General features: G+C 38.1%; 1 protein-coding gene across 1 annotated transcript; it reads right to left on the bottom strand.

Annotated features, from left to right (window-relative positions):
• Window positions 1–1410: 1410 nt before the first annotated feature.
• Window positions 1411–25243, bottom strand: LOC129681236 (zinc finger protein 260-like). Its single transcript, XM_055613140.1, is given in 5 exon segments — window positions 1411–3334; window positions 3337–5006; window positions 6603–6663; window positions 6852–6978; window positions 25225–25243. Coding segments are annotated over 4 exon segments (1854 nt in total). The 5' UTR covers window positions 6886–6978; window positions 25225–25243; the 3' UTR covers window positions 1411–3245.

The raw sequence follows: 25243 nt of genomic DNA, 5'->3' as shown, positions 1-25243 counted from the left end.
CAGCCTGCCATTGTATCCTAGGATTAGGATAACAGGGATGCACTTCTGAGCCAAGTGATTTTTAAGTGGTCTATCCTTGAATCAAGGAATTAAAGGATAAAATAAGATGTACAAAGGAACCATCTTCCTTTCAATGAGCAGCAATGTCTTCAAATTCTACAAATAATTTCTGTCATCTGTAAGTGGCTGCATTGCTTTCTTAATTTCATCATTTATAACTAGATATTAGACATATAATATAGGATGATCATACTAAAATCTGAACAGCTAAAGAAGCTAATCAAGGAGGACCCTGGGTAAGATGCTCAATCTTCATTCAGAAAGGCAAATGGGATGGACATCAGAAGAGGGAGAAAACAGGGAACTGGACAGGAGCCTACCACAGAGGGCCTCTGAAAGACTATCCAGCAGGGTATCAAAACAGATGCTGAGACTCATAACCAACCTTTGGGCAGAGTGCAGGTAATTTATGAAAGAAGGGGGAGATAGAAAGACCTGGAGAGGGCAGGAGCTCCACAAGGAGAGCAACAGAACCAAAAAATCTGGGCATAGGAATTTTTGGAGACTCATACTCAAAACAAGGACCACAAATGGAGATAATGTAGTACCCCGGACAGATTTAGCAGCTCACTTTCCAAGAGGGTACCCTAGTAATGGGAACAAGGACTGTCTCTGACACAAATGCAGAAGCTGGCTCTTTGTTCACCTCTACCTGTGGGGGGAACAACCTTACAGAGAAAGACAATGAAAACAGTCCTGAGGAGACCTGATAGACTATGTTCAGATGGAAGGAGAGAAGTGCCTCCCCTATCAGTGGACTTGGGGAGGGGCATAGGAGAAGAGGGAGAGAGGGTAGGATTAGGAGGGGATGAGGAGGGGTATATAGCAAGGATACAAAGTGAATAAACCGTAATCAATAAAAATAAAATAAAAATTTTAAAAATGCTGGAGTGTGTTTGTGTGTACATACATAAGTTATGGTGTATACGTGCTAGTGAGAGTACAACTTATTGCTATTTATTTTCTACATCCCATATATAAGTTCTTGACATGGAACACAAAGAGTCTTATGGCCAGTGACCACACTGGCCCTTATTTAGGCTGAAAAATTATTTACATATCTGCTGGTGTGTGAGTTTGCATATACAGCAGCCTGACTATAGAAACATTAGAAAAATCTGTAACAGTGATATGGACTACTCAGGGATTGAGCTCAAATGATCAGCCTTAGCGATAACTACACTTACCCAATGAAACAATTCTCTGACATTCACTTGTAGTTTTGAGAAAGTCTTATGAACAAGTCTTTACTCCTAAGAAAGAACTAACACATTCCAAAACAAGACAGGAGTGTATAATTTTCATTTGCAAGTAGCATTTATTATTCAAATCATTTCATTTTCTTTCATCCTCAGATGAAAATATATTCATACTCTGAATAAAAGACAATATTGTACTGATGTAATGTTTCAACTAAGTTTTATGCATCTCAATGAGCTCAGTGGGAAGAGATTGTGGTATGCAAAACTGACAACATAACCTTGAAAATCATATAAGCATGACCAAAATAAACCCCACAGTGTCTCACTCTTCATACATCTGTCATAGCCTAAGAATGAATAGTCCACTAAACACACAACATGCTTTTTTGAAATAAATCTTGTTGCTGTTACATTAACTAGCACCTCTACTAAGAGGAAGTACTTCAAGATTATGTCCCATATAGTAAATATGGGAACATGCAGAAACATGGAACTTCAAACAATATATACATACATATACACACACACATACTATTAAGCATTTATTAATTATAGATATCCAAGCAAGGCTTAAAAACAAACATTTTAAATAAATTTGTGAAAACATAAAAAAAATACCACACATTCTCAGAGACCCTTCCTCCAAAACTATGATCACACACTACCTAATATAAATAAGCAATGAACCACATAGATGATGGGGATCCCATTCTATACATTGCACAGAAAAATACCTTTCACCAAGTGGAAATGCATTAGGATCTGAACAGCCACCACAGAAGGAATATCAGAACAACCACATAAACTTCTGTGAATGGATTTGCTACACATACAGCAAATTCAATCCCTACTCCAATGTTCATAATTCAAACCACAATCACAATTGGTGATCTCCTCCATTACATTTAAGGGAACATGGTAAATAATTTACTTCCTCCAAGGCTATGATAAAAACAGATACAAACAAGTTTCTTTTCTTGAAAATGGATACATTTATTATGTACAAAGTAATCAACTCTTTTGTACGAATAGGGTTGCTCTCTTCTATGAATTCTTTTCTACTTCCTGATATGATAATATAAGATATTTACAGTACTAGAGACATCGCTTTGTAGTTAAGACAAGTTCATTCCCAGGACCTAGGTAAGGTTTTTGACAACTTTCTAGAATTCCTGGTATGAGAAGATCTGGTCTCAGAAAGACCAGACAATAAGGTCTGGTCTTCATGGAAACTAGAATGGACAGTCACATTGAAACACAAAGACAAACTGTTATCACATAATGGAAAAACAAATTCTTAAACAAATATATGTTTACTCATGAATGTTTTACTTATATAAGCATTCATTACTGAACTCAGGTGTTGAGGCAACTACAGGCTTATCTATAAAAGTTTTCTTCATCATGAATTCTTTCATGTGACAGAAATGAAACACGTACGTTTGAAGTCAGAGGAATGAATCCTTCTCAGTTGGTGGTATTATTTGGGAATGTTTAAGAAATGTATCCCTCCTGGAGAAATTATGTTACCACATAGGTTACATTAATAAGGTTTCTCTCCAGTGAGCTCTTTTATGTATTAGGAGATGACTGTTAAATGCAAAGGCTTTACCACATTGACTACATCCATAAGACTTCTCTCCAGTGTAAGTTCTTTTATGTATTAGGAGACTACTGTTACATGCAATGGCTTTACCACATTGCTTACATTCATATGGCTTCTCTCCAGTATGTCTTTTTTTATGTCATAGGAGATTACTATTATGTCAAAATGCTCTATCACATTGGTTACATTCATAAAGTTTCTCTCCAGTGTGCATTCTTCTATGTACATGGAGATTATTATGGCATGCAAAGTTTTTGACACATTGGTTACATTCATAGGATTTCACTCCAATAAGTGTTCTTGTTTAAGATGACTCTTACATGATAAGACTTTATGACACTGGTTATGTTCATAAGGATTTTCTGCAACATGGATTATTATGTATTAGGAGACTGTTGTAAAAAGGTGATTCCACACTGCTTACATTCATAAGGTTTTTCCCCAAGGTGTGTTCTTGTTGTCTTCAGAGACTACTCTGAAATGCATAGACTTTATCACTTTGGGTACATTCATCAGATTTCTCTCCAGTGTGAATTTTTTTATGTACTACCAGATGACTGTTCTGTGCAAAGGCTTTACGACATTCATTGCATTCATAAGGTTTCTCTCCAGTGTGAGTTCTTTTATGTCTTAGGAGAACACTGTTATAAGCAAAGGCTTTACCACATTGGTTACATTCATAAGGTTTTTCTCCAGTGTGAGTTCTTTTATGTCTTAGGAGAACACTGTTATATGCAAAGGCTTTACTACATTCGTTGCATTCATAAGGTTTCTCTCCCGTGTGAATTCTTTTATGTATTTGGAGACTACTGTTCTGTGCAAATGCTTTACCACATTGGTTACATTCATAGGGTTTTTCTCCAGTGTGAGTTCTGTTATGTACTAGGAGAGTATACCTCTGTGCAAAGGTTTTACCACATTGGTTACATTCATAAGGTTTTTTTCCAGTGTGAGTTCCTTTATGTCTTAGGAAATCACTGTTACATGCAAAGGCTTTACCACATTGGTTACATTCATAGGGTTTTTCTTCAGTGTGAGTTCTTTTATGTCTTAAGAAATTACTGTTACATGCAAAGGCTTTATCACATTGGTTACATTCATAACGTTTTTCTCCCGTGTGAGTTCTTGTATGTATTAGGAGTTCAGTGTTAGATGCAAAGGCTTTATCACATTGGTTACAGTCATAAGGTTTTTCTCCAGTGTGAGTTCTTTTATGTCTTAGAAGATGACTGTTCTGTGAAAAGGCTTTACCACATTGGTTACATTCATAACGTTTCTCTCCCGTGTGAACTCTTTTATGTATTTGGAGAACATAGTTGTATGCAAAGGCTTTACCACACTGGTTACATTCATAGGGTTTCTCTCCAGTGTGAATTCTTTTATGTAGTAGGAGCTTTTGGTTAGATGAAAAGGCTTTACCACACTGGTTACATTTATAAGGTTTTTCGCCAGTGTGAGTTCTGTTATGTACTAGGAGAGTATACCTGTTTGCAAAGGCTTTACCACACTGGTTACATTCATAGGGTTTCTCTCCCGTGTGAGTTCTGTTATGTAATAGGAGAGTACACCTCTGTGCAAAGGCTTTACCACATTGGTTACATTCATAAGGTTTTTCTCCAGTGTGAGTTCTTTTATGTATTAGGAGACCATTGTTGTATGCAAAGGCTTTACCACACTGGTTACATTCATAGGGTTTTTCTCCAGTGTGAGTTCTTTTATGTCTTAGGAGATCACGGTTACATGCAAAGGCTTTACCGCACTGGTTACATTCATAAGGTTTTTCTCCATTGTAAGTTCTTCTATGTCTTAGGAGATGACCATCATTTGCCAAGGCTTTGCCACATTGGTTACTTTCATAACGTTTCTCTCCAGTATGAGCTTTTTTATGTATTATAAGAGTACTATTACCTGCAAAGGCTTTACCACATTGGTTACATTCATGAGGTTTCTTTCCTATATGTGTCCTTTTATGTCTTAGATGACTGTTATGTGCAAAAGCGTCACCATATTGGTTTGATTCGTAGCGGTCCTCACGAATATGCTTACTTTCATATGTGTGGGGACTCCTGTGATGTGTAAAGCCTTCGTCATATTGAGTATCTTCAGGGGGTTTGTCTGCACTATGACTATTTTCATACCTGCAAAGATAATTGATACATATGAAAGATGGAAGCTTTACCACATTCATTACACTGATGAATCTAATTGTCCATGTCACTTAATTTTACAATTTGGTGTAAAGATAAATAGGAATTACATCATAGGTTTTCATCATTATTTTCACATTCATGGTGTTCTCCTTCTCTAGGGGGTGTTTTGGATATTTGAAAATACCTGTGATGGTGAAAATATTTGTAACCGTGCTCACATTTATACTATACTTTCTTACTTTATTCTATAAGATGTTTTACCACATATTTGTAGAAAACTGCGAGACCTCAGAGTTTTAACTCACTGATTGGGTTAATAAATTTCCCTATACTGCACACCACGGTAAATTGGCAAAGATAACTGTGACAAACAGAAGAATTTATATTTTCCTAAAACTACATTTTCTGAAGTGTGATTTTGTGAGAATTCCTAATGAAGTTGAATAACCAGTTAATTGATGTTGTTGTAATATTATGTGAAAGTGTTTCTGTGTATTGAAATGCTGATTGCTGAGACAGCAGAAAGCTAAGTGCTACCAGATTGCATAATTGCTCTTTTTATGGCCCATCACCTGCCCTATATTTTGTAAACATTTGTCCTTCCTTACATTGGAAATAATAAAGAGCTGACAACTGATAGCAGGGCACAAAATGGAGGGCAGAACTTCTGAGAGAGGTTTGCTGGGAAGAAGAAAGCAAATGACAGGCGATTCACCAGCAGGACAGAGGGGTTAACAGATAGACATGAAGATGAACAAAGAGGTAGTGTTGCCCATGCAGCAGGACACTGTATTAGGTTTATTTGTGTTAGGGAAAAAGAGGGTTCAGAATCCACCCAGTTAAATTGCCTAAGCTTTAAAATATAAAATAGTCTCTGTGTCATTATTTATACTGCTTGAATCTCTGAATAGCCCATATAAAGCATAATAGGTATCGCCATTTAAACTTCTACTCATAATGGGGACTACTATTTATTTTAGTTGTTTTGTGTGCTATATCGTTTCTTTCAATATATCTATGACTTGTATGCATTGTGATATATGATATCCCTATTAAAAGAAGAAGAATAAATGACATGGTTTCACGTTGCATTCACACATTTGATTTTTGTTCATTATAGATATGTGCTGTACGGATTATGGTTTTTCTTGACTCTAAAAATCTGTCCTTCTCACAAAGCTTAGCAACATTATTACAAGTGTATGAGTAACCCCAGCTTTCCTATGGACTACTTTAAAATAATGTTTTCTACATACTTTCAGCAACTATTTACTGTGAATACCTTTAGCACTATCTGAGTTGTAGAAGACTACAGAAATGTAGCTCCACCTCATAGCACTAACGAGGCTATGATTTAAATGTTGATCTTGCATAAGGTATGGTTTCCTTGCATTCTTAGAGGAGTGCCTTGCAAACACACATCAAATACCTAACATGGAGGTACATGGCTTAGTAACAAGTTAGTAATCATCAATAAATATACTTAACACATTCCATTTACACCGTCCCTTTTCTTTCAAATTTCCAAGACATACTAACATTTTCTGAGAACCATATTCATATCAGCTTACACATGAAAATTACCTTATATGTCTTCTAGAACTCTGACAATGCTCTTCAATATTATGATCTTCCCAACTGTAGCCTAAAATACAATACCCGAAAATGTATGTTTTATTATTGGAAATAAGGCAAAATTTAGGTCATAATCTATGATCAATCAAAGAACCATTCACTTTAGTCTTCCTCATGCTCAAGTGAAATTACAGAAGTACATCAATAATAAATAAAGAGTTCCTCATTTTAAAAAGTAAAGATAATTCACTCTCATACCTATAGCAGTGAGATTCCTGTAGGTCTCCAGCATCACATCTTGGTAGAGACTCCTCTGGGAAGGATCCAGCAAAGCCCACTCTTCTCGAGTGAAGTTCACATGCACATCATTGTAGGTCAATGCATTCTAAAATATTCACACGTGTACAACAGAAAGCATGAAACGGACAAAGTATACTGAAAATGTATACTTTGTTTACAATATTTTCATTGAATTCTGGCGTTTCTTCTCCTTATTTTCTGACACACAGGTTCTAATGTAATCATGAACTCTTTTTAGGAGGAAACTGAATAGTGAGGTTCACCTCTCTAATTTCTGCATCCTTTCAGGAGGATATAGCCTTGCAAGAGAAATGCCAATTCACAGACATAAAAAGAGAGAGAGTAAACACTAACAGTAATGAGCCCATATCAGATAAATAGTATGAACAATCCCTAACTAAAATAACAATGGACAAGCTGGCTGTATTTTCTCAAGTCTTTTATTCCAAAAACACTCAGGAGACAGGCCCAGGAATATTTCATAGAGCTGGATGCTAGCCTGATCTACGCAGTAAGACAGTCAGGGGTATGTAATAAAAACCTGTATATTCTGTAAAAATTAATCAACCAAATAAAAAAGATAGAGACACCTCTGTGAACACTACATCAACAGCTCAGACAATAAGATCAAGAATTAACAAAGGGACACATGAAGATGAAAAGCACCTGGAAGGTAAACAACTCTATCAATAGAACAAATGATAGCACATGGACTGGGAGAGGACCTTCACCAACCCTATCTCTGACTGAAGGATAATATCTAAAATAAAGAATTGAAGAAATTAGATGCCAACAAACGAAATAACCCAATTAAATCATGGCATAAAGAACTAAACAGACAACTCTCAATACAGGCAGTGCTAATGGCTGAGACCCACTTAAAGATATGTTCGGTGTCCTTAGTCATCAAGGAAATGCAAATCAAAAGGACTCTGCATTTTGAGCTTACATTTGTCAGAATGGCTCAGATCATGAACTCAAGAGATAGCACATGGTGGTGAGGATGTGGAGTAAGGAAAACACACCTTTAGTGCTGGTGAGAATGAAAACTTAAACAACCACTTTGGAAATGCATCTAGACATTTCTCAAAAACTTTACAACAGTCCAACATCAATACCTATATACCTGAAGAGCTATACTACTCCGGGGAATATACCCAAAAGATGTTCTACCATAACACATGGACACTTGCTCAACTATGTTCATAGCAGATTTATTTGTAATAAACAGAAACTGGAAAAAACCTAGACGTCATCTGTTGAAGAATAAATAAATAAATAAAATGTGATACAGTTATACAATGGAATACCAATTAGCTATTAATAACAAAGACTTCATGCAATCAAGCAGAGAATGGATGGAACTAGGAAAGATTTTTCTGAGTGAGGTAACCCAGACCCTGAAAGTCCCACATAGTACCTACTCACTCATAACTGGAAATTAACCATAAAGTACAGGATAACCATGGAACAATCTAGAGACCCAGAGTGTCAAGGAGAGCAAAGGGAGGATGTAGGAAACTCACTCAAAAGAGAAAATAAGATAGGTATCTGAATTAAATGGAGGGAAGGAACAGGGTGGGAGAGGGAGTGAGGAGGATAATGGGGATGGACATCAGGTACAGGAAAAGTAGAGGCAAGGAAGGAATGAAGAGAGAGAATAGAAATCAGGGTGGGTGAATTTGGAGGTCATGGGAGGCCCCTGGCAGGATACAGGTGTGGCCCTAGATGAGAAACCACATCAGCATGGGTTAAGGACCATGAAGTTACCAAATGAGAAATATAATATGCTCTGTTAAATCTCAAAATTCAACATGTGGATGAAGATCAATTGAAGAACAGATTTGATATGAACAAATACCTACATTTCAGGTCATCAGCCAATAATATAAAAACAAAACAAAATTACAAAGATAGCACTCTAGATTAAGAGTCAGATGAATCTCTATGTCTGAGGCTTGCCTGTTTTACATACCTACTTACAGGACACACAAGACGAGAGAAAGTTTTTCTTCAAAAACAAAACCAACAAAATAATATAAAACAATAGATCAATAGTCCCTTAGAAAGTGGAAGCAGGGGGGGGCCAAGATGGCGGCACAGGGAGAACACCGTGTCTGAGAAGCGGGACAACACACTCTGTGCAGCGACCAGGAGACCGAATTCTGGGCCCTAAAACAACAGCGATCGATCGTGTTTCCCAGGTGAGGAGAGGCTCCAATGGCGTGGGAAGCGGTTGGGTCCACTCTCTGCTGCCCAGCCAGAACCCGGAAGAGAACCCGGCAACTTGGGTTTTGGGTCTCCGGGCTGGTGCCGCAAGCCTGCTTGTCACGATCAATTTCTCAGGCTGATCGGTGGGCACAAGGGTGCCTGAGGCTGAGAGTTCCAGTCGCAAAAAAACTCCACGGGGAAGAAAAGTTGCCAGACTGCTCACGGGTCACCTAGTCTTTCCCTGGAAGGTCTCACTGACCGCGGGTACCTGCCGCCATCACAATTGAGCTCCCGCGCTGCGCACTGATTGCAGCTGCGCGCCCAGCTCAAAATCCCTACTCCCTCTTCGAAGGAGGCATGAGGTGTCCAGCAGAATCTCCCACAGACCACATTGTCTGTACCCCCACCCGAGATCGGGGCTGAGAAAACCCAATCCTTTCGGGCACTCCCCCAAACGCCGCCATCACCCTGCCGCAGCAGAGCAGAAAGATAAAGAGGTGCACAGCGGCTTCACAGTGCCGGACCTCCAGAGCTGCTAGCCGCTCCTAGCAAACAAACTACAGCTCGGGATCTGGGACTGTGGTCATTCTACATGCCCTGAGATTATCCTGGGTCCAGCGCAATAAGGTCTAGCAGCAAGTTCTATCACCGGCGCCCCCCCCCGGGAGAGAAACGCCGCCGGCTCAGGGCTCAGGATCCGACTGAGAAGCCCCAACCCCTGCTGGCACTCCCCTGAGAGCACCTCCATAAGCTTGCCCTATGGAGGGCAGAGGAGAAGGTCAGAGGGGAAGGACAGAGAGGCAGCCTGCCAAGGACACAGCACCCTCTCTCCAGCGGCCCCTAGCAGAGAAACCCAACCTCTGGATCTGAAGACACTCAACCCTACCCGGTACTCTCTTGGAATCAGCAAACATAGATTCTACCGCTAGGCTGCTTCTGGCAGAGAGATCTGGGCCCGGGATCTGGGATTGAGTACACTCACCCTAACTCTTTCCCGTGCCACCCAGGGACCAGTCAACATAACCCCTCCTGGCAGAGGGAAAGGATAAAGAGGCAGCACACAGGAAAGGTGGACACCGAGTCCTGCGGCCACAGTGTCACAGAGCTGTCTATTAGCCTACCCGTGCACTTCCACAGCAGGACAAAAACAGAGAGTAGTGAGCAAGGGGAACCCCTGTGCATTCCAACTGGTCCTGCAAGAGAGTGAGTGAGTCTTCTAGGGAGAGACTGCCCCAGACCCAGGGCCTCTCCACAGAAGCAACCAGATGAGATCCCTGCCACCCACACTCCTAGTGTGGGCATCAGAGGGATTCTTGGGATAGCGACCCCAACATTGAAGCCTCTGTCTTGCGGGTCCACCAGGGTAATCCAGGCAAACAATCCCTGGATCTCAGTCAGAACTGCATAATAGTGACTTGCAGGCCACTGCAGTAGTCAGAGATTCTGTGCATGCACACTGCGCCCGCTAAAAGCGCACACGAATAGCGCCAGCGTCACATTCTTTACTTAGGCAAAACTGAAAACACAGTGCACACTCCCAAACCAGTCACCTCTCTCATCTTCCTGAAAAAACAGTCCAGAAAACAGAAAGACAGGGTCATAGCCCAAACTACAATCTCGAGGAACAACCAGTGAGGATTATAAATAACCAGATGGCTAGAGGCAGACGTAAGAACACTCCCAACAAAAATCAGGACATAATGACCTCACCAGCAACCCCACAAAACAATGGACACTTCAATTCACTAGATATACAAGAAAACGACCTCAAAACTATGTTTCTCCAGCTATTAGAGGCTGAAATGAACAAAGCCCTCAGAGAAATAACCAAAGAAATCGAGACTAACCAAGAGGAAACAAATCGTACTCTCAGAGAAATGACCACGAAAATTGAGGCAAACAGAGAAGAAATGCACAAAGCTCTCAAAGAAATGTCCACACAAATGAAGGCAAATAAAGAAGAAATAAACAAAGCTCTCATAGAAATACAGGCAATTATACCCAAAGAAGTAGAGGCACAATTAGTGATACATAGAGAGGAAACGGACAAAAAAAATAGAAGCTATCATTGAAAAGCAGGAGTCCACATTCAAACAGATGAACGAAATGGTGCAAGACATGAAAACAGAATTAGAATCAATAAAGAAAACACAAATAGAGAAAAACCAAGAGCTGGAGAACATAGAGAAAAGATCAGGCACTACAAAGGTAAGCATCACCAACAGAATACAAGAAATGGAAGAAAGAATCTCAGGAGCCGAAGATACACTTGCGGAAATTGACACGTCTCTCAAAGAAAAAATAAAATCAGAAAAGTTCCAAACACAAAACATCCAAGAAATCAAGGACACCATGAAAAGACAAAACCTAAGAATAATAGGAGTAGAAGAAAAAGAAGACATCAGGCTCAAAGGTCCGGAAAATATTTTCAAGAAAATTATAAAAGAAAACTTTCCCAACTTAAAGAAGGAGATGGCCATAAACATACAAGAGGCCTACAGAACACCAAGTAGACTAGACCAGAAAAGAAATTCTTCATGTCACATCATAGTCAAAACACTGAACCTACAAAACAAAGAAAAAATTCTAAAAGCAGCAAGGGAAAAAGGCCAAGTAACATATGAAGGTAGACCTATCAGAATCACACCAGATTTCTCAACAGAAACTATGAAAGCCAGAAGGGCCTGGACAGAAATCATACATTCCTTAAGGGACCACAGATTTCAACCCAGACTACTATACCCAGCAAAATTTTCAATCAACATAGACGGAGAATTCAAGATATTCCAAGACAAAACCAAATTTAAACAATATCTACATAGTAACCCAGATCTACAGAAGTTACTAGAAGGGAAACTCCAAACCAAAGAAAACAACTACATCGAAGGAAACAGAGGAAATAGATAACTACACAACAACAACAACAAAAAAAAAAAAAAAAAACAAAAGAAGACAAGCAATGAAACTCAGTGACACCACCAACACCACATCTAAAATAAGTAACAATTGTTGGTCACTAGTTTCTATGAACATCAACGGACTCAACTCCCCAATTAAAAGACACAGACTAACAGAATGGTTGCAGAAACAGGATCCAACATTCTGTCGCATCCAAGAAACACACCTATGCAACAAAGATAAACACTACCTCAGAGTAAAGGGCTGGAAAAATGTCTTTCAAGCAAATGGTTCCAGAAAACAAGCGGGAGTAGCCATCCTAATATCTAATAAAATAGACTTTCAACCCAAGTTAATCAAGAAAGTTAAGGACGGCCACTATATTCTCATCAAAGGAAAAATCCACCAAGAAGACAACACAATTTTGAATATCTATGCCCCAAATACAAGAGCACCTACATTCGTAAATAAAACAATATTAAAGCTTAAATCACACATTGATCCTAAAACCCTAATAGTGGGAAACTTCAACACTCCACTCTCACCAAGGGACAGATCAACTAGACAGAAAACAAATAGGGAAATAAAAACACTTACAGAGACCCTAAGTCAAATGAACCTAACAGACGTCTACAGATCTTTTCATCCAAACTCAAAAGAGTATACCTTCTTTTCAGCACCTCATGGAACCTTCTCCAAAATAGACCATATAGTTGGTCATAAAGCAAGCCTCAACAGATACAAAAAGATTGAAATAATCCCTTGTATTCTATCTGACCACCATGGACTTAAGCTGGACCTCAACAACAACAGAAATAACAAATAGCCTACACGCACATGGAAACTGAACAACCTGTTACTCAACGACAGCTGGGTTAAGGAAGAAATAAAGAAAGAAATTAAAGACTTCCTAGAATTCAATGAAAATGAAGGCACAGCATACCCAAATTTATGGGACACATTGAAAGCAGTGCTCAGGGGAAAATTTATAGCACTAAGTGCCTGCAAGAAGAAATTTGTAACATCACATACAAACAACTTAATGGCCCAACTGAAAACCCTAGAAAAAGAAGAAGCAGATATACCCAGGAGGAGCAGAAGGCTGGAAATAATCAAACTCGGGGCTGGAAATCAATCAATTCCAAACAAAACTATTCAAAGAATCAATGAAACAAAAAGCTGGTTCTTTGAGAAAATCAACAAGATAGACAAACCCTTAGCCAAACTAACTAAAAAGCAGAGACAATCTACCCAAATCAATAAAATCAGAGATGAAAAGGGTGACATAACTACAGACACAGAGGAAATTCAAACAATCATTAGGTCATACTACAAAAGCCTATATGCCACAAAATTTGAAAATCTAAATGAAATGGACAATTTTCTTGATAGATTCCATCTTCCAACATTAAGTCAAGATCAGGTAGAAAGACTGAACAGCCCTATATCCCCCAAGGAAATTGAAGCAGTCATTCACAGTCTCCCCTCCAAAAAAAAGCCCTGGGCCAGATGGTTTCAGCGCGGAATTCTACCAGACCTTCAAAGAAGTGCTCACACCAATTCTCCTCAAACTATTCCACAAAATAGAAACAGAAGGTACATTACCAAACTCATTCTATGAAGTGACAGTCACCCTGATACCTAAACCACACAAAGACCCAACAAAAAAAAAAAAACTTCAGACCTATCTCTCTTATGAACATTGACGCAAAAATACTCAATAAAATACTTCCAAACCGAATCCAAGAACACATCAAAGATATCATCCACCACGACCAAGTAGGTTTCATCCCAGGCATGCAAGGGTGGTTCAACATACGGAAATCCATCAATGTAATCCATCACATAAACAAACTGAAGGAGAAAAACCACATGATCATCTCCTTAGATGCTGAAAAAGCATTTGACAAAGTCCAACACCCATTCATGTTTAAAGTCTTGGAGAGATCAGGAATACAAGGCACATATCTAAACATAGTAAAGGCAATATACAGCAAGCCTATAGCCAACATCAAACTCAATGGAGAAAAACTTAAATCAATCCCACTGAAATCAGGGACAAGACAAGGCTGCCCACTCTCTCCCTACCTCTTCAACATAGTACTTAAAGTCCTAGCCAGAGCAATAAGACAACTAAAGGAGATCAAGGGGATACAAATCGGAAAGGAAGAGGTCAAAGTGTCACTATTCGCAGATGATATGATAGTATATATGAGCGACCCCAAGAATTCAACCAGAGAACTCCTCCAGTTGATAAACACCTTCAGCAAAGTGGCAGGATACAAAATCAACTCAAAAAAATCAGAAGCCCTCCTGTATACCAAAGACAAAAAGGCTGAGAAAGAAATTAGGGAAACAACACCCTTCACAATAGCCACTAACCACATAAAGTACCTTGGGGTGACACTAACCAAGCAAGTGAAAGACCTGTTTGAGAAAAATTTCAAGTCTCTGAAGAAAGAAATTGAAGATCTCAGAAGATGGAAAGATCTCCCATGCTCATGGATTGGTAGGATTAACATTGTGAAAATGGCCATCCTGCCAAAAGCAATCTACAGATTCAATGCAATTCCCATCAAAATACCAACTCAATTCTTTACAGACCTTGAAAAAAAGATTCTCAGCTTCATATGGAGAAACAAAAAACTCAGAATCTCCAAAACAATCCTGTACAACAACAGATCATCTGGAGGTATCTCCATCCCGATCTCAAGTTATACTACAGAGCAATAGTAATAAAAACTGCATGGTATTGGCATAAAAACAGAAAGGAGGATCAATGGAACTGCATAGAAGACCCAGAAATAAACCCACACACCTATGAATACTCGAGTTTTGACAAAGAAGCCAAAACCATTCAATGGAAAAAAGACAGCATCTTCAACAAATGGTGCTGGTCCAGCTGGATGTCTACATGCAGAAAAATGAAAATAGATCTATATTTATCACCCTGCACAAAACTAAAGTCTAAGTGGTCAAAGACCTCAACATAAAACCAGATACTCTAAATCTGTTAGCAGAAAAAGTGGGGAACAGCCTAGAACTCATTGGCACAGGAGACAACTTCCTGAACAGAACACCAACAGCACAGGCTCTAAGAGCAACAATCAATAAATGGGACCTCATGAAACTGAAAAGCTTCTGTAAAGCAAAGGACACCATCATCAAAACAAAACGCCTGCCTACAGATTGGGAAAGAATCTTCACTAACCCTTTATCTGACAGAGGACTAATATCGAGTATATACAAAGAACTAAAGAAGCTGAAAAGCAGCAAACCAAGTAATCCAATTAAAAAATGGGGAACAGAGCTAAACAGAGAATTCTCGACAGAGGAATATCGAATGGCAGAAAAACACTTAAAGAAATGCTCATCCTCATTAGCCATCAGGGAAATGCAAATCAAAACGACCCTGAGATATCACCTTACACCCATCAGAATTGCCAAGATGAAAAACTCAAAGGACAACACATGCTGGAGAGGTTGTGGAAAAAGGGGAACCCTCCTCCACTGCTGGTGGGAATGTAAACCACTCTGGAAATCTATCTGGCGCTTTCTAAGACAATTAGGAATAGTGCTTCCTCAAGACCCAGCTATACCACTGCTAGGTATATACCCAAAGTTTGCTCAAGTACACAAAAGGGATATTTGCTCAACCATGTTTATAGCATCTTTATTTGTAATAGCCAGAACCTGGAAACAACCCAGATGTCCATCAATGGAGGAATGGGTACAGAAATTGTGGTATTTTTACACAATGGAATACTACTCAGCAATCAAAAAGGAGGAAAGCATGAAATTTGCAGGCAAATGGTGGGATCTAGAAAAGATCATCCTGAGTGAAATATCCCAAAAGGAGAAAGACAAACACGGTATATACTCACTTATATAGACCTATAAGATATGATAAACATAATGAAATCTATACACCTAAAAAAGATAATCAAGAGAGCAGACATGGGGTAAGATTATCAATCCTCATTTTGAAAGACAGATGGGATGCGCATTGAACATTGACAGGAGTCTACTGAGCGCATTTGAAAAACTCTAACTAGCAGTGTTTTCAAAGCAAAGACTCATGACCAAACCTTTGGCAGAGTACAGGGAATCATAAGAAAGAAGGAGAGTTAGTCTGATGAGGAAAGGATAGGAGCTCAACAAGGTCCAAATATATCTGGGCTCAGGGTCGTTTCTTAGACTGACATGCAACCAAGGACCATGTATGAATGTAACCTAGAACCTCTGCTCAGATGTAGTCTGTGGTAGCTCAGTAACCAATTGGTTTCCCATAGTGAGGGGAACAAGGACTATTTCTAACAGAAACTCAATGACTGGCTCTTTGGCCTCCCCACCCCCAAGGGAGGAGCAGTCCCATTAGGCCACAGAGGAGAGCTTTGCAGCCAGTCCTGAAGATACCTGATAAAACAGGATCGGATGAATGGGGAGGAGGTCCCCCCTATCAGTGGACTTGGCAAGGGGCACGGTGGAGATGAGGGAGGGAGGGAGGGACTGGGAGGGATTGAGGGATCGGGACACGCTGGGATACAGAGTTAATAAAATGTAACTGATAAGAAAAAAATAAAAGAAAAGAAAAGAAAGTGGAAGCAGTAGTTAAAACTCTGCCAAACACACACACACACACACACCTACACACACACACCCTGGGCTAGATGGTTTTAGCATTGAATCATACCCGATTTTCAAACAAGAGTTCATACCAATATTCATCAAAGTATTCCACAAAATACAAACTGAAGGAACATTGCCAAACTCATTGTGATGGCAGTCACCCTGATACACAAACCAAAGTCTCAACCAAAAAAGAAAATTTCAGACCAATCTCACTCATGAACATAGAAACAAAACATGCTCAATAAAATACTCACAAACCAAATCCAAAAATACATCAAAGATATACACGATGAACAAATAGGCATCATCTCAGGGATACCAGGATGGTTCAAAATCTATCAGTGTAATCCACCATATAAACAAACAAAGAACAAAATCACATGATCATCTCATTAGATGAGAAAAAGCCTTTCACAAAATCCAACACCCCTTCATGTTAACAGACTTGGAGAAATCAGACATACAAGGAATTGGGCACTCATTTAACATAATAAAGGCAGTAAAAGGCAAGCTGAGAGCCAGCATGAAATTATTTGGAGAGAAACTTAAATTCCACTAATATGAGGTACAGGATAAGGATGCCTACCCTCTCCATATCTCTTCAATATACTACTTAAGTCCTAGTCAGAGTAATACCACAACTGAAGGTGATCAAGGAGATACAACTTGGAAGAAGTAAAAGTATCACTATTCACACATGATATACTAGTATACATAAAGACCCAAGAAATTCTACCAGAGAATCCCTACAATTGATATATACTTTTCACAAATACGCTGGGAACACATTTAACAAAAAAGATCATTAGGCCTTCTGCTTACAAATGAAAAATAGGCTGAGAATGAAATTTGGGAAACAACACCCTAAAGAGTAGCCACAAACAATATGAAATATTTTGTAGTAACTCTAACCAAATGAAAGACCTCTATGACTATAATTTCAAGTCTTTAAAGAAAGAAACTGAGGAAGATATCAGAAGATGGAAAGATCTCCCAAAATCATGGACATATAGCGTTAACATAATAAAACAGCATTCTTAACAAATGCAATCTACAGATTCAGTCCATTTCCCACCAACATTCAAACATAATTCTTTAAAGACCTGGAAAGAGCAAACAAACGTCATATGGAAAAATAAAACACCCTTTTGAGCAGACCAATCCTGTACAATTGGAATAAGGACACAGAAATAAACCCACACTCCTACTGAAACTTTACTTTCAACAAAGACAAAACCATACAATGGGGAAAAAAACAGCATCTTCAACAAATAGTTGTGGACTAATTAGATGTCTGCCTGTAGAAAAATGCAAATAGACCCCTTTGTAGCCCCCTGAAGAAACTCAAGTCCAAGTGGATCAAAGACCTTGACATAAAACCAGAGTCTCTAAATCATTTAGAAGACAAGGTAGAGAAAAGTCTGGAACTCATTAACATAGGAGACAATAGAACAAATCAGCACAGGCTCTGAGATCAATGATTAATAAATGGGATCTCAAGAAACTGAAAAGCTTCTGTAAGTCAAAGGACATTATCAAAAGAAAAAACTGTAGCCAACAGATTGGGAAAATAACAACACCAACCCTACATCAGACAGAGCATTAAAAATCCAAAATATACAAAGAACTTAAGAAATTAAACACCAACAAATCAACTAATCCAATTTAAAAATGGGGTTCAGAGCTAAACTGGGAATTCACCACAGAGGAATCTCGAATGGCTGAGAAGCACTAAAGGAAATCATCAAAGTCCTTAAACAGACAAACAGAAATCAAAATGACTCCAGGATTCCATCTTACACCACTCAAATGGCCTAGATCAAAAACTCAAGTGACAACACATGCTGGTGAGGATGTGGTAAAAAGGGAACATTCCTCCACTGCTGATGGGAGTGCAAACTTCTCTGGAAATCAATCAATCTGGTGCATTCTCAGAAAATTGGGAATAGTTCTACCTCCAGATCCAGCTATACCACTCCAGGGAATATATCCAATAGTTGTTCCCTTATATTATATAACAAGGACATTTGTTGTACTGTGTTCATAGCTGTTTATTCATAACAGCTAGAAACTGGAAACAACCTAGGTGTCCCTCAAATCTAGAAGAATGGATAAAGTATTTCTGGTACATTTACACAATAGAATACTAATCAGTTATTAAAAATAAGAAATCATGGAAACTGCAGGCAAATGGATTGAACTAGAAAAAATCATTCTGAGTGAGGTAACAGAAACAGATAAAAACACATAGTATGTACACATTTATGAGCGGATATTAGACCTATAATACAGGAAAACCATACTACAATCCACAGACCCAAAGAAGCTAAATAACAAGGAGGGTCCACAGGAGGGTGCCAGAATATCACTCAGAACAGAAAACAGAATAGACAGCAGAAGTGGATGAAGAGAGGGAACTGAGCAGAAACTTTTTTTCTATCTGTGAAGAATAAGAATAATATACTTTTTATTGCATTTGCATTGAATTTGTGAATAGCTTTCAGTTGAATGGTCATTCTCAAGATTTTATCTTTATCAATCCAGGAACATGGGATGTCTTCTCAGTTTCCAGTGTCTTTCTTGATTCCTTAAGGTGTTTGAAGTTCTCATTGTAGGTATATTTTTTCTTTCATCTGTTTATTACTAAATATTTTACTTTCCTTCAGACATTTCTGAATGTATGTTCAAGATCTCCTTTGAATGTTTGATGTTGGTATATACAAAAGTAAATAGATTTGTGTACGCTGATTCTGTATCCTGTCACATGGGTATACTTTTTAATCATTTCAAAAATTTTTGTGATAGAATTTTGGGGAATTTGAATGCATATTATTACATCATCTGCAAAGAGTGATAGTTTGAATTCGAATTTTCCTATCTATATTTCTTTACTTATCTTTCTTTATTGCTTAAACTAACACTTTGAGCAAAATATTGAAAAGGACTGGGGGTGGTGGACATAGATGACAAACTTCTGACCTGAGTAAACTTGCCTGGACCTTTTCTCCATTAGGGATGATTTTGGATGCAGGTTTCTCACCTATAGCTTTTATTATGTTCAGAGGTGTTGCCTCTAGCCTTACAACTTTTGAAACTTTTATGATAAAGGCATGTTGGATTTTTTCAAAGATTTTTGTTGTTTTTCTGTTTAAAATCTTGAGATGTTCATGTGATTTTTGTTTATACATCATTTATGTGATTTTTATATTTATTAATGTATGTTGAGCCATATCAGGGATAAGAAATTTGTTCAGAGTGGATAACAGTTTTAATGTCTGTAGTCTCTTTACAAGAATTTCATTAGAATTGAGTATTTTTATTTATTAACTTATTTTTCAATAAATTAGTTTATTCACTTTGTATCCCCACTGTATCCCACTCCATCATCCCCTCCCAATCCTACCCTCCCTTCTTTATGTCCTCACTTTCCCCACCACAAGACGATTAACAGGGGAGGTCTTCCTCCCATCCACCTGACCCTAGCCTATCAGCTCTCATCATGACTGGCTGCATTGTTTTCCTGTGTGGCCTGTTAAGGCTACAGTCCCATTAGGAAGAGGTGATCAAAGAGCCAGTCACTGAGTTAATGTCAGACAGTCACTATTCCCCTTTCTAGAGAACTAACTTGGAGACTGAGCTGTCATGGGATACATCTGTGTAGAGGTACTAGGGATTCTAGGTTATCTTCATGCATGGTCCTTGGTTGGAGTAGAAGGCTCAGAAAAGACCCATATACCAAGGTTTCTTGGATCTGTCATTCTCCTTGTGGAGATGTTGTCCCATCCAGGTCTTCCTACCTCTACCTTCTTTCGTAAGATTACCTCCTCTGTACCCAAAGTTTGGCTATGAATAGCAGCACCTGCTTTGATATCCTGTCAGGTATAGTCTTCAGAGGCCCTCTGTGGTAGGGTCCTGTCCTATAGCCTGGTATCTCTCACTTCCAATGTCCATCCCATTTGCCATTCTGAGTGAGGATTGATCATCTAAACCAGGGTCCTCCTTCTTGTTTAGCTTCTTGAGCTGTACACATTTCAGTATGTTTACCATGTATTATATGTCTAAAATCCACTTATAAGTGAGGATATGCCATGTGTTTCTTTCAGCTTCTAGGATACCTCAGTCAAGATGAGCATTTCTAGGTCCCACCATTTGCCTGCAAATTTTATAATTTTTATAATACCTGAGCAGTATTCCATTGTGTAAATGTAACACAATTTCTGTGTCCTTTCTTTAGTTGAGGGACATCTGGATTGTTTCCAGATTCTGACTATTACAAATAAAGCTGCTATAAACAAGTTTGAACAAATACCCCTGTTGTATACTTGAGCATGTTTTGGATATATGCTTAGGAGTGCTATAGCTGGATCTTGAATTAAGAGTATTCCTTTTTCTCTGAGAACATGCCAGATTGGTATCCAAAGCGGTTGTTCAAGATTACATTCCCGCCAAAAGTGGAGGAGGGTGCCCCTTTCTCCACATCCTCTCCAGCATGTGTTGTCACTTGAGTTATTGATCTTAGCCATTCTAATGGCTATAAGGTGAAATCTCAGGGTTGTTTTGATTTGCATTTCCCTGATGATTAAGGAAGTTGAATATTGCTTTAAGTGTTTCTCTGCCATTCAATATTCCTCTATTGAGAATTCTGTTTAGCTCCATTCTGTTTACTATATTTGTAATTGGACTACTTGTTTTGTTTAATTTCTTGAGTTCTTTATATATTCTGGATTAGCCCTCTGTCAGCTATCGGGTTGGTGAAGATCCTTTCCTAATCTGTAGGCTGTTGTTTAAGTCTGATGACAGTGTCTTTTGTTTACAAAAACTTTTCAGTTTCATGAGGTCCCATTTATTAATTGTTGCTCTTAAGAGCTTGAGCTGTTGGTGTTCTGTTTAGGAAGTACTCTCTTATGCCAATGAGTTCAAGGCTCTTCCATGTATATGTAGGCTTTTTGTTATTTCTATTGTTATTGAAGTCTAGTTTTAGGCCATGTGGTCTGATAGGATACAAGGGATTATTTCGATCTTCTTGTATCTCTTGAGGCCTGCTTTGTGTCCGAGTATATGGTCAATTTTTGAGAAAGTTCCATGAGGTGCTGAAAAGAAGGTATACTCTTTTGTGTTTGGGTGAAAAGTTCTGTAGACATCTATTAGGTCCATTTGATTTAGGACCTCTGTAATTGTCATTATTCCCCTATTTAGCTTCTGTCTAGATGATCTGTCCCTTGGTGAGAGTAGAGTGTTGAAGTCTCCCAATATTAAAGTGTTGGGATCGATGTGTGGTTTAAGCTTTAATCATATTTCATTTGCAAATGCAGGTGCTCTTGATTTGGGGGCACAGACGTTCAGGGTTGTAGTGTCCTCCTGGTGGATTTTTTCCTTTGATGAGAATGGATTGCCCTTCCTCATCTTTTTTGATTAATTTTGGTTGAAAGTCTATTTTTATCAAGGATATTGGCCTATGGTTTTCTTTTTGTATAGTTTTAATGGGTTTACAAATGACAGCAATGCTGGATTTCTAGAAAGAGTTTTGACAGGCTCCTTCTGCTTCTTTTCCTTTTTTTTCTTATCTTTTCTTTTCATGATAGTTTAGGAAGGATTATTGTAGCTCCTTTTTGAATGTGTGGTAGAATTGTGGTGTGACTTCATGTTAAGCAGACACACCCAAGTGGAGTAGATGATTAGAAATAATCAAATTCAGAGCTGAAATCAATGGATTAGATACAAAGAAAACAATTCAAAGAATCAATGAGACTAAGAGTTGGTTCTTTGAGAAAATCAACAAGATAGACAAATCCTTAGCCAAACTAATAAAAAGGCAGAGAAAAACTATCCAAATCAGCAAAATCAGAAATGAAAATGAGAACATAACAACAGGCATTGAGGAAATCCAAACAATCATTAGGTCTTAATACAAAAGCCTATATGCCATAAAATTTAAAAAGCTAAATAAAATGGACAATTTTCTTGATAGATTCCATTTACCAAAATTAAATCTAGATCAGGTAAATAAATTGAATAGTCCTATATCTCCCAAGGAAATAGAATCAGTCATCAAAAGCCTCCCTTCCTAAAAAAGAAAGCCCAGGGCCAGATGGTTTCAGCGCAGAATTCTACCAGACGTTCAAAGAAGAGCTAACCCCAATTCTCTTCAAATGAACCCACAAAATAGATACAGAAGGAACATTATCAAACTCATTCTAGGAAGCCAGTCACCTTGATACCTAATCCACACAAAGATCCAAGAAAAAAAAAGAACTTCAGACCTATCTCTCTTATGAATATTGGTGCAAAAATACTCAATAAAATACTTGCAAACCACATCCAAGAACACATTAAAGATATCATCCACCATGTCCAGGCTAGAGCAGTAAGAAAACTAAAAGAGATCAAGGGGATACAAGTCAGAAAGGAAGAAGTCAAAGTATCACTATTCACAGGTGATATGATAGTATACATGAGTGGACCCACAAATGCTACCAGAGAACTCGTACAGCTGATGAACACCTTCAGCAAAATTGCTAGATATAAAATTAACTCAAAAAAAATCTAAAGTCTTCCTGTATACAAAAGACAAGTGATCTGAGAAAGAAATTGGGGCAACAACAACCTTCCAATAGTCGCAAATAACATAAAGTATGTCGGTTCAACTCTTAACAAGCAAGGGAAATATCTGTATGAAAAAACTTCAAGTTTCTGAAGAAAGAAATTGAAGAAAATATCAGAAGATGGAATGATTTTCCATGCTTATGGATCAGTAAGAATAACAGCAAAAACGATCATCCTACCAAAAGAAATCTAGAGATTAATGCAAATCCCATCAAAATGACAACACAATTCCTTACAGACCTTGAAAGAAAAATTCTCAACATCAAATTAAAAGAGAATAGTTAAAACAACCCAATACGATAAAGAACTTCTGAAGCTATCTCCATCTTTGATCTAAAGCTATACTATAGAGCAATAGTAATAATAATGGCATAGTAACAGAGAAGCAGACTTGTGGGTCAATAGAATTGAATAAAATACCCAGAAATAAACCCACACACCTACAGACAGGAAGGACTAAGGCCAGAAATTTATACACTGAACCCCCATGGTATGTCCTTCTCCCCCATCAAGCTACTTAAGACCTCCATCCCCTGGTACTACAGCACAGAATCTCCACTTCCACTCTCAAAAGACTACCATATCAGTGTTCTGTCTGAGAGAAAATCCTGCTTTTAGAAATGCCTGTCTGCTCGCTTTTAAGTCCAAGTCAACTGCATCAATCCTGATCTAACAGACACTACAACATGGACTGAGGAAAGCAGAGAATCATAGGTTCATATTTTAAAAGTCTTCATTCAACTAAGCATTTAAATGCAAAAAAATAAATGGGTAGACTTCCGGATGTATAAAATCTAACAACATTAAACCAAGATGTAATAAATTATTAAAACAGACACATAACAACCAAAATAGAAACGGTAACTTAAAAATCTCTCAAATAAAAGAAAAGAAAAGCCTAGGTCTAGAGATTCAGCATAAATTCTACAAGAGTCTCAAACTCACTGCAATACTCCTCAAAGTATTCCACAAAAGGGCAAAGGAAGAAACACTTCCATATTTTTGTTAAGACACCAGCAGTATTATCTTGATTAATAACACAACCTAATATTGTGTTAACTAATTAATAACTCATGTTATAAAGAACTTCTTTACAGGTACTCAGTTATCCATACAAGAGACAAACTCACTCACCTAATACATCATGACTGGAAGCCATGATTACAGACTATTTCAATATCAATGTCAAATATTACTGATTCCCATAACACTGAATTATATAGTACACACTCACATTTCATCTTTTATTTACCTATCGTTGACTGAACGAAAAGTTCAATTGACTTGCTCCACAATCATCTTGATATCCTACTTAAAGTTCATCTCCAAGATTCGTAAGTGTAAACGAGTCCTAGTTTATATCTTGTTGGTTTAAAACCCACACATTATATTCATCACTAACACATTGAGTTGCGGCCCAGGCTTATGAGTACAGTCTGTGTTATAAAATTTATTAATGGAACCACAATTTTGGTTTCACATTCATCTTACCTTATTAATACTAAATCATCTGTGAAAGAAATTACTTTTCTGTTACTGCTGACTGGAGAACAGGCTATTTATTGTCCACAAAAGGATCTTTTTATGGTCTTTTGTCATAAATACAGATTGTATTTTAGGTGAAATGGTTGCTTTGCATATGAGGCCCTAGTCTATATCTTATGTCATTGGACATATTCTATGAAATCATAAAAACTTTGGTTCTTGAACTTGCTATATTTTTACACTATGTACAATTGTATCTTACAGAATTTCATCTCACACTATGAAATCATTTGTTGAAAACCATTCAAATTTAATGTCTTCAAATAAGTGCTTTCTGTCCCCAAATCATGTAATATATACACATACACATTGACAGAACCTTTTTCCATTTTAATTTGTACTTGCAACTATAAGATGAAAATGTTTTATTGGTTTGAGGATAGTAATTACTTACCAATAATATAAGATCCTGATGCTTCCCTTGCTTATGAGTGAGGCTTACCTGGCATGGAAGAAGCCAG

The sequence above is a fragment of the Psammomys obesus genome, unplaced genomic scaffold (assembly GCF_907164565.1).
Source record: "Psammomys obesus unplaced genomic scaffold, mPsaObe1.curated_primary_1811, whole genome shotgun sequence".
In the NCBI taxonomy this organism is placed as follows: domain Eukaryota; kingdom Metazoa; phylum Chordata; class Mammalia; order Rodentia; family Muridae; genus Psammomys; species Psammomys obesus.
Note: the sequence above shows the minus strand (reverse complement) of the source record. Positions and strands in the feature narration are given on the sequence as shown.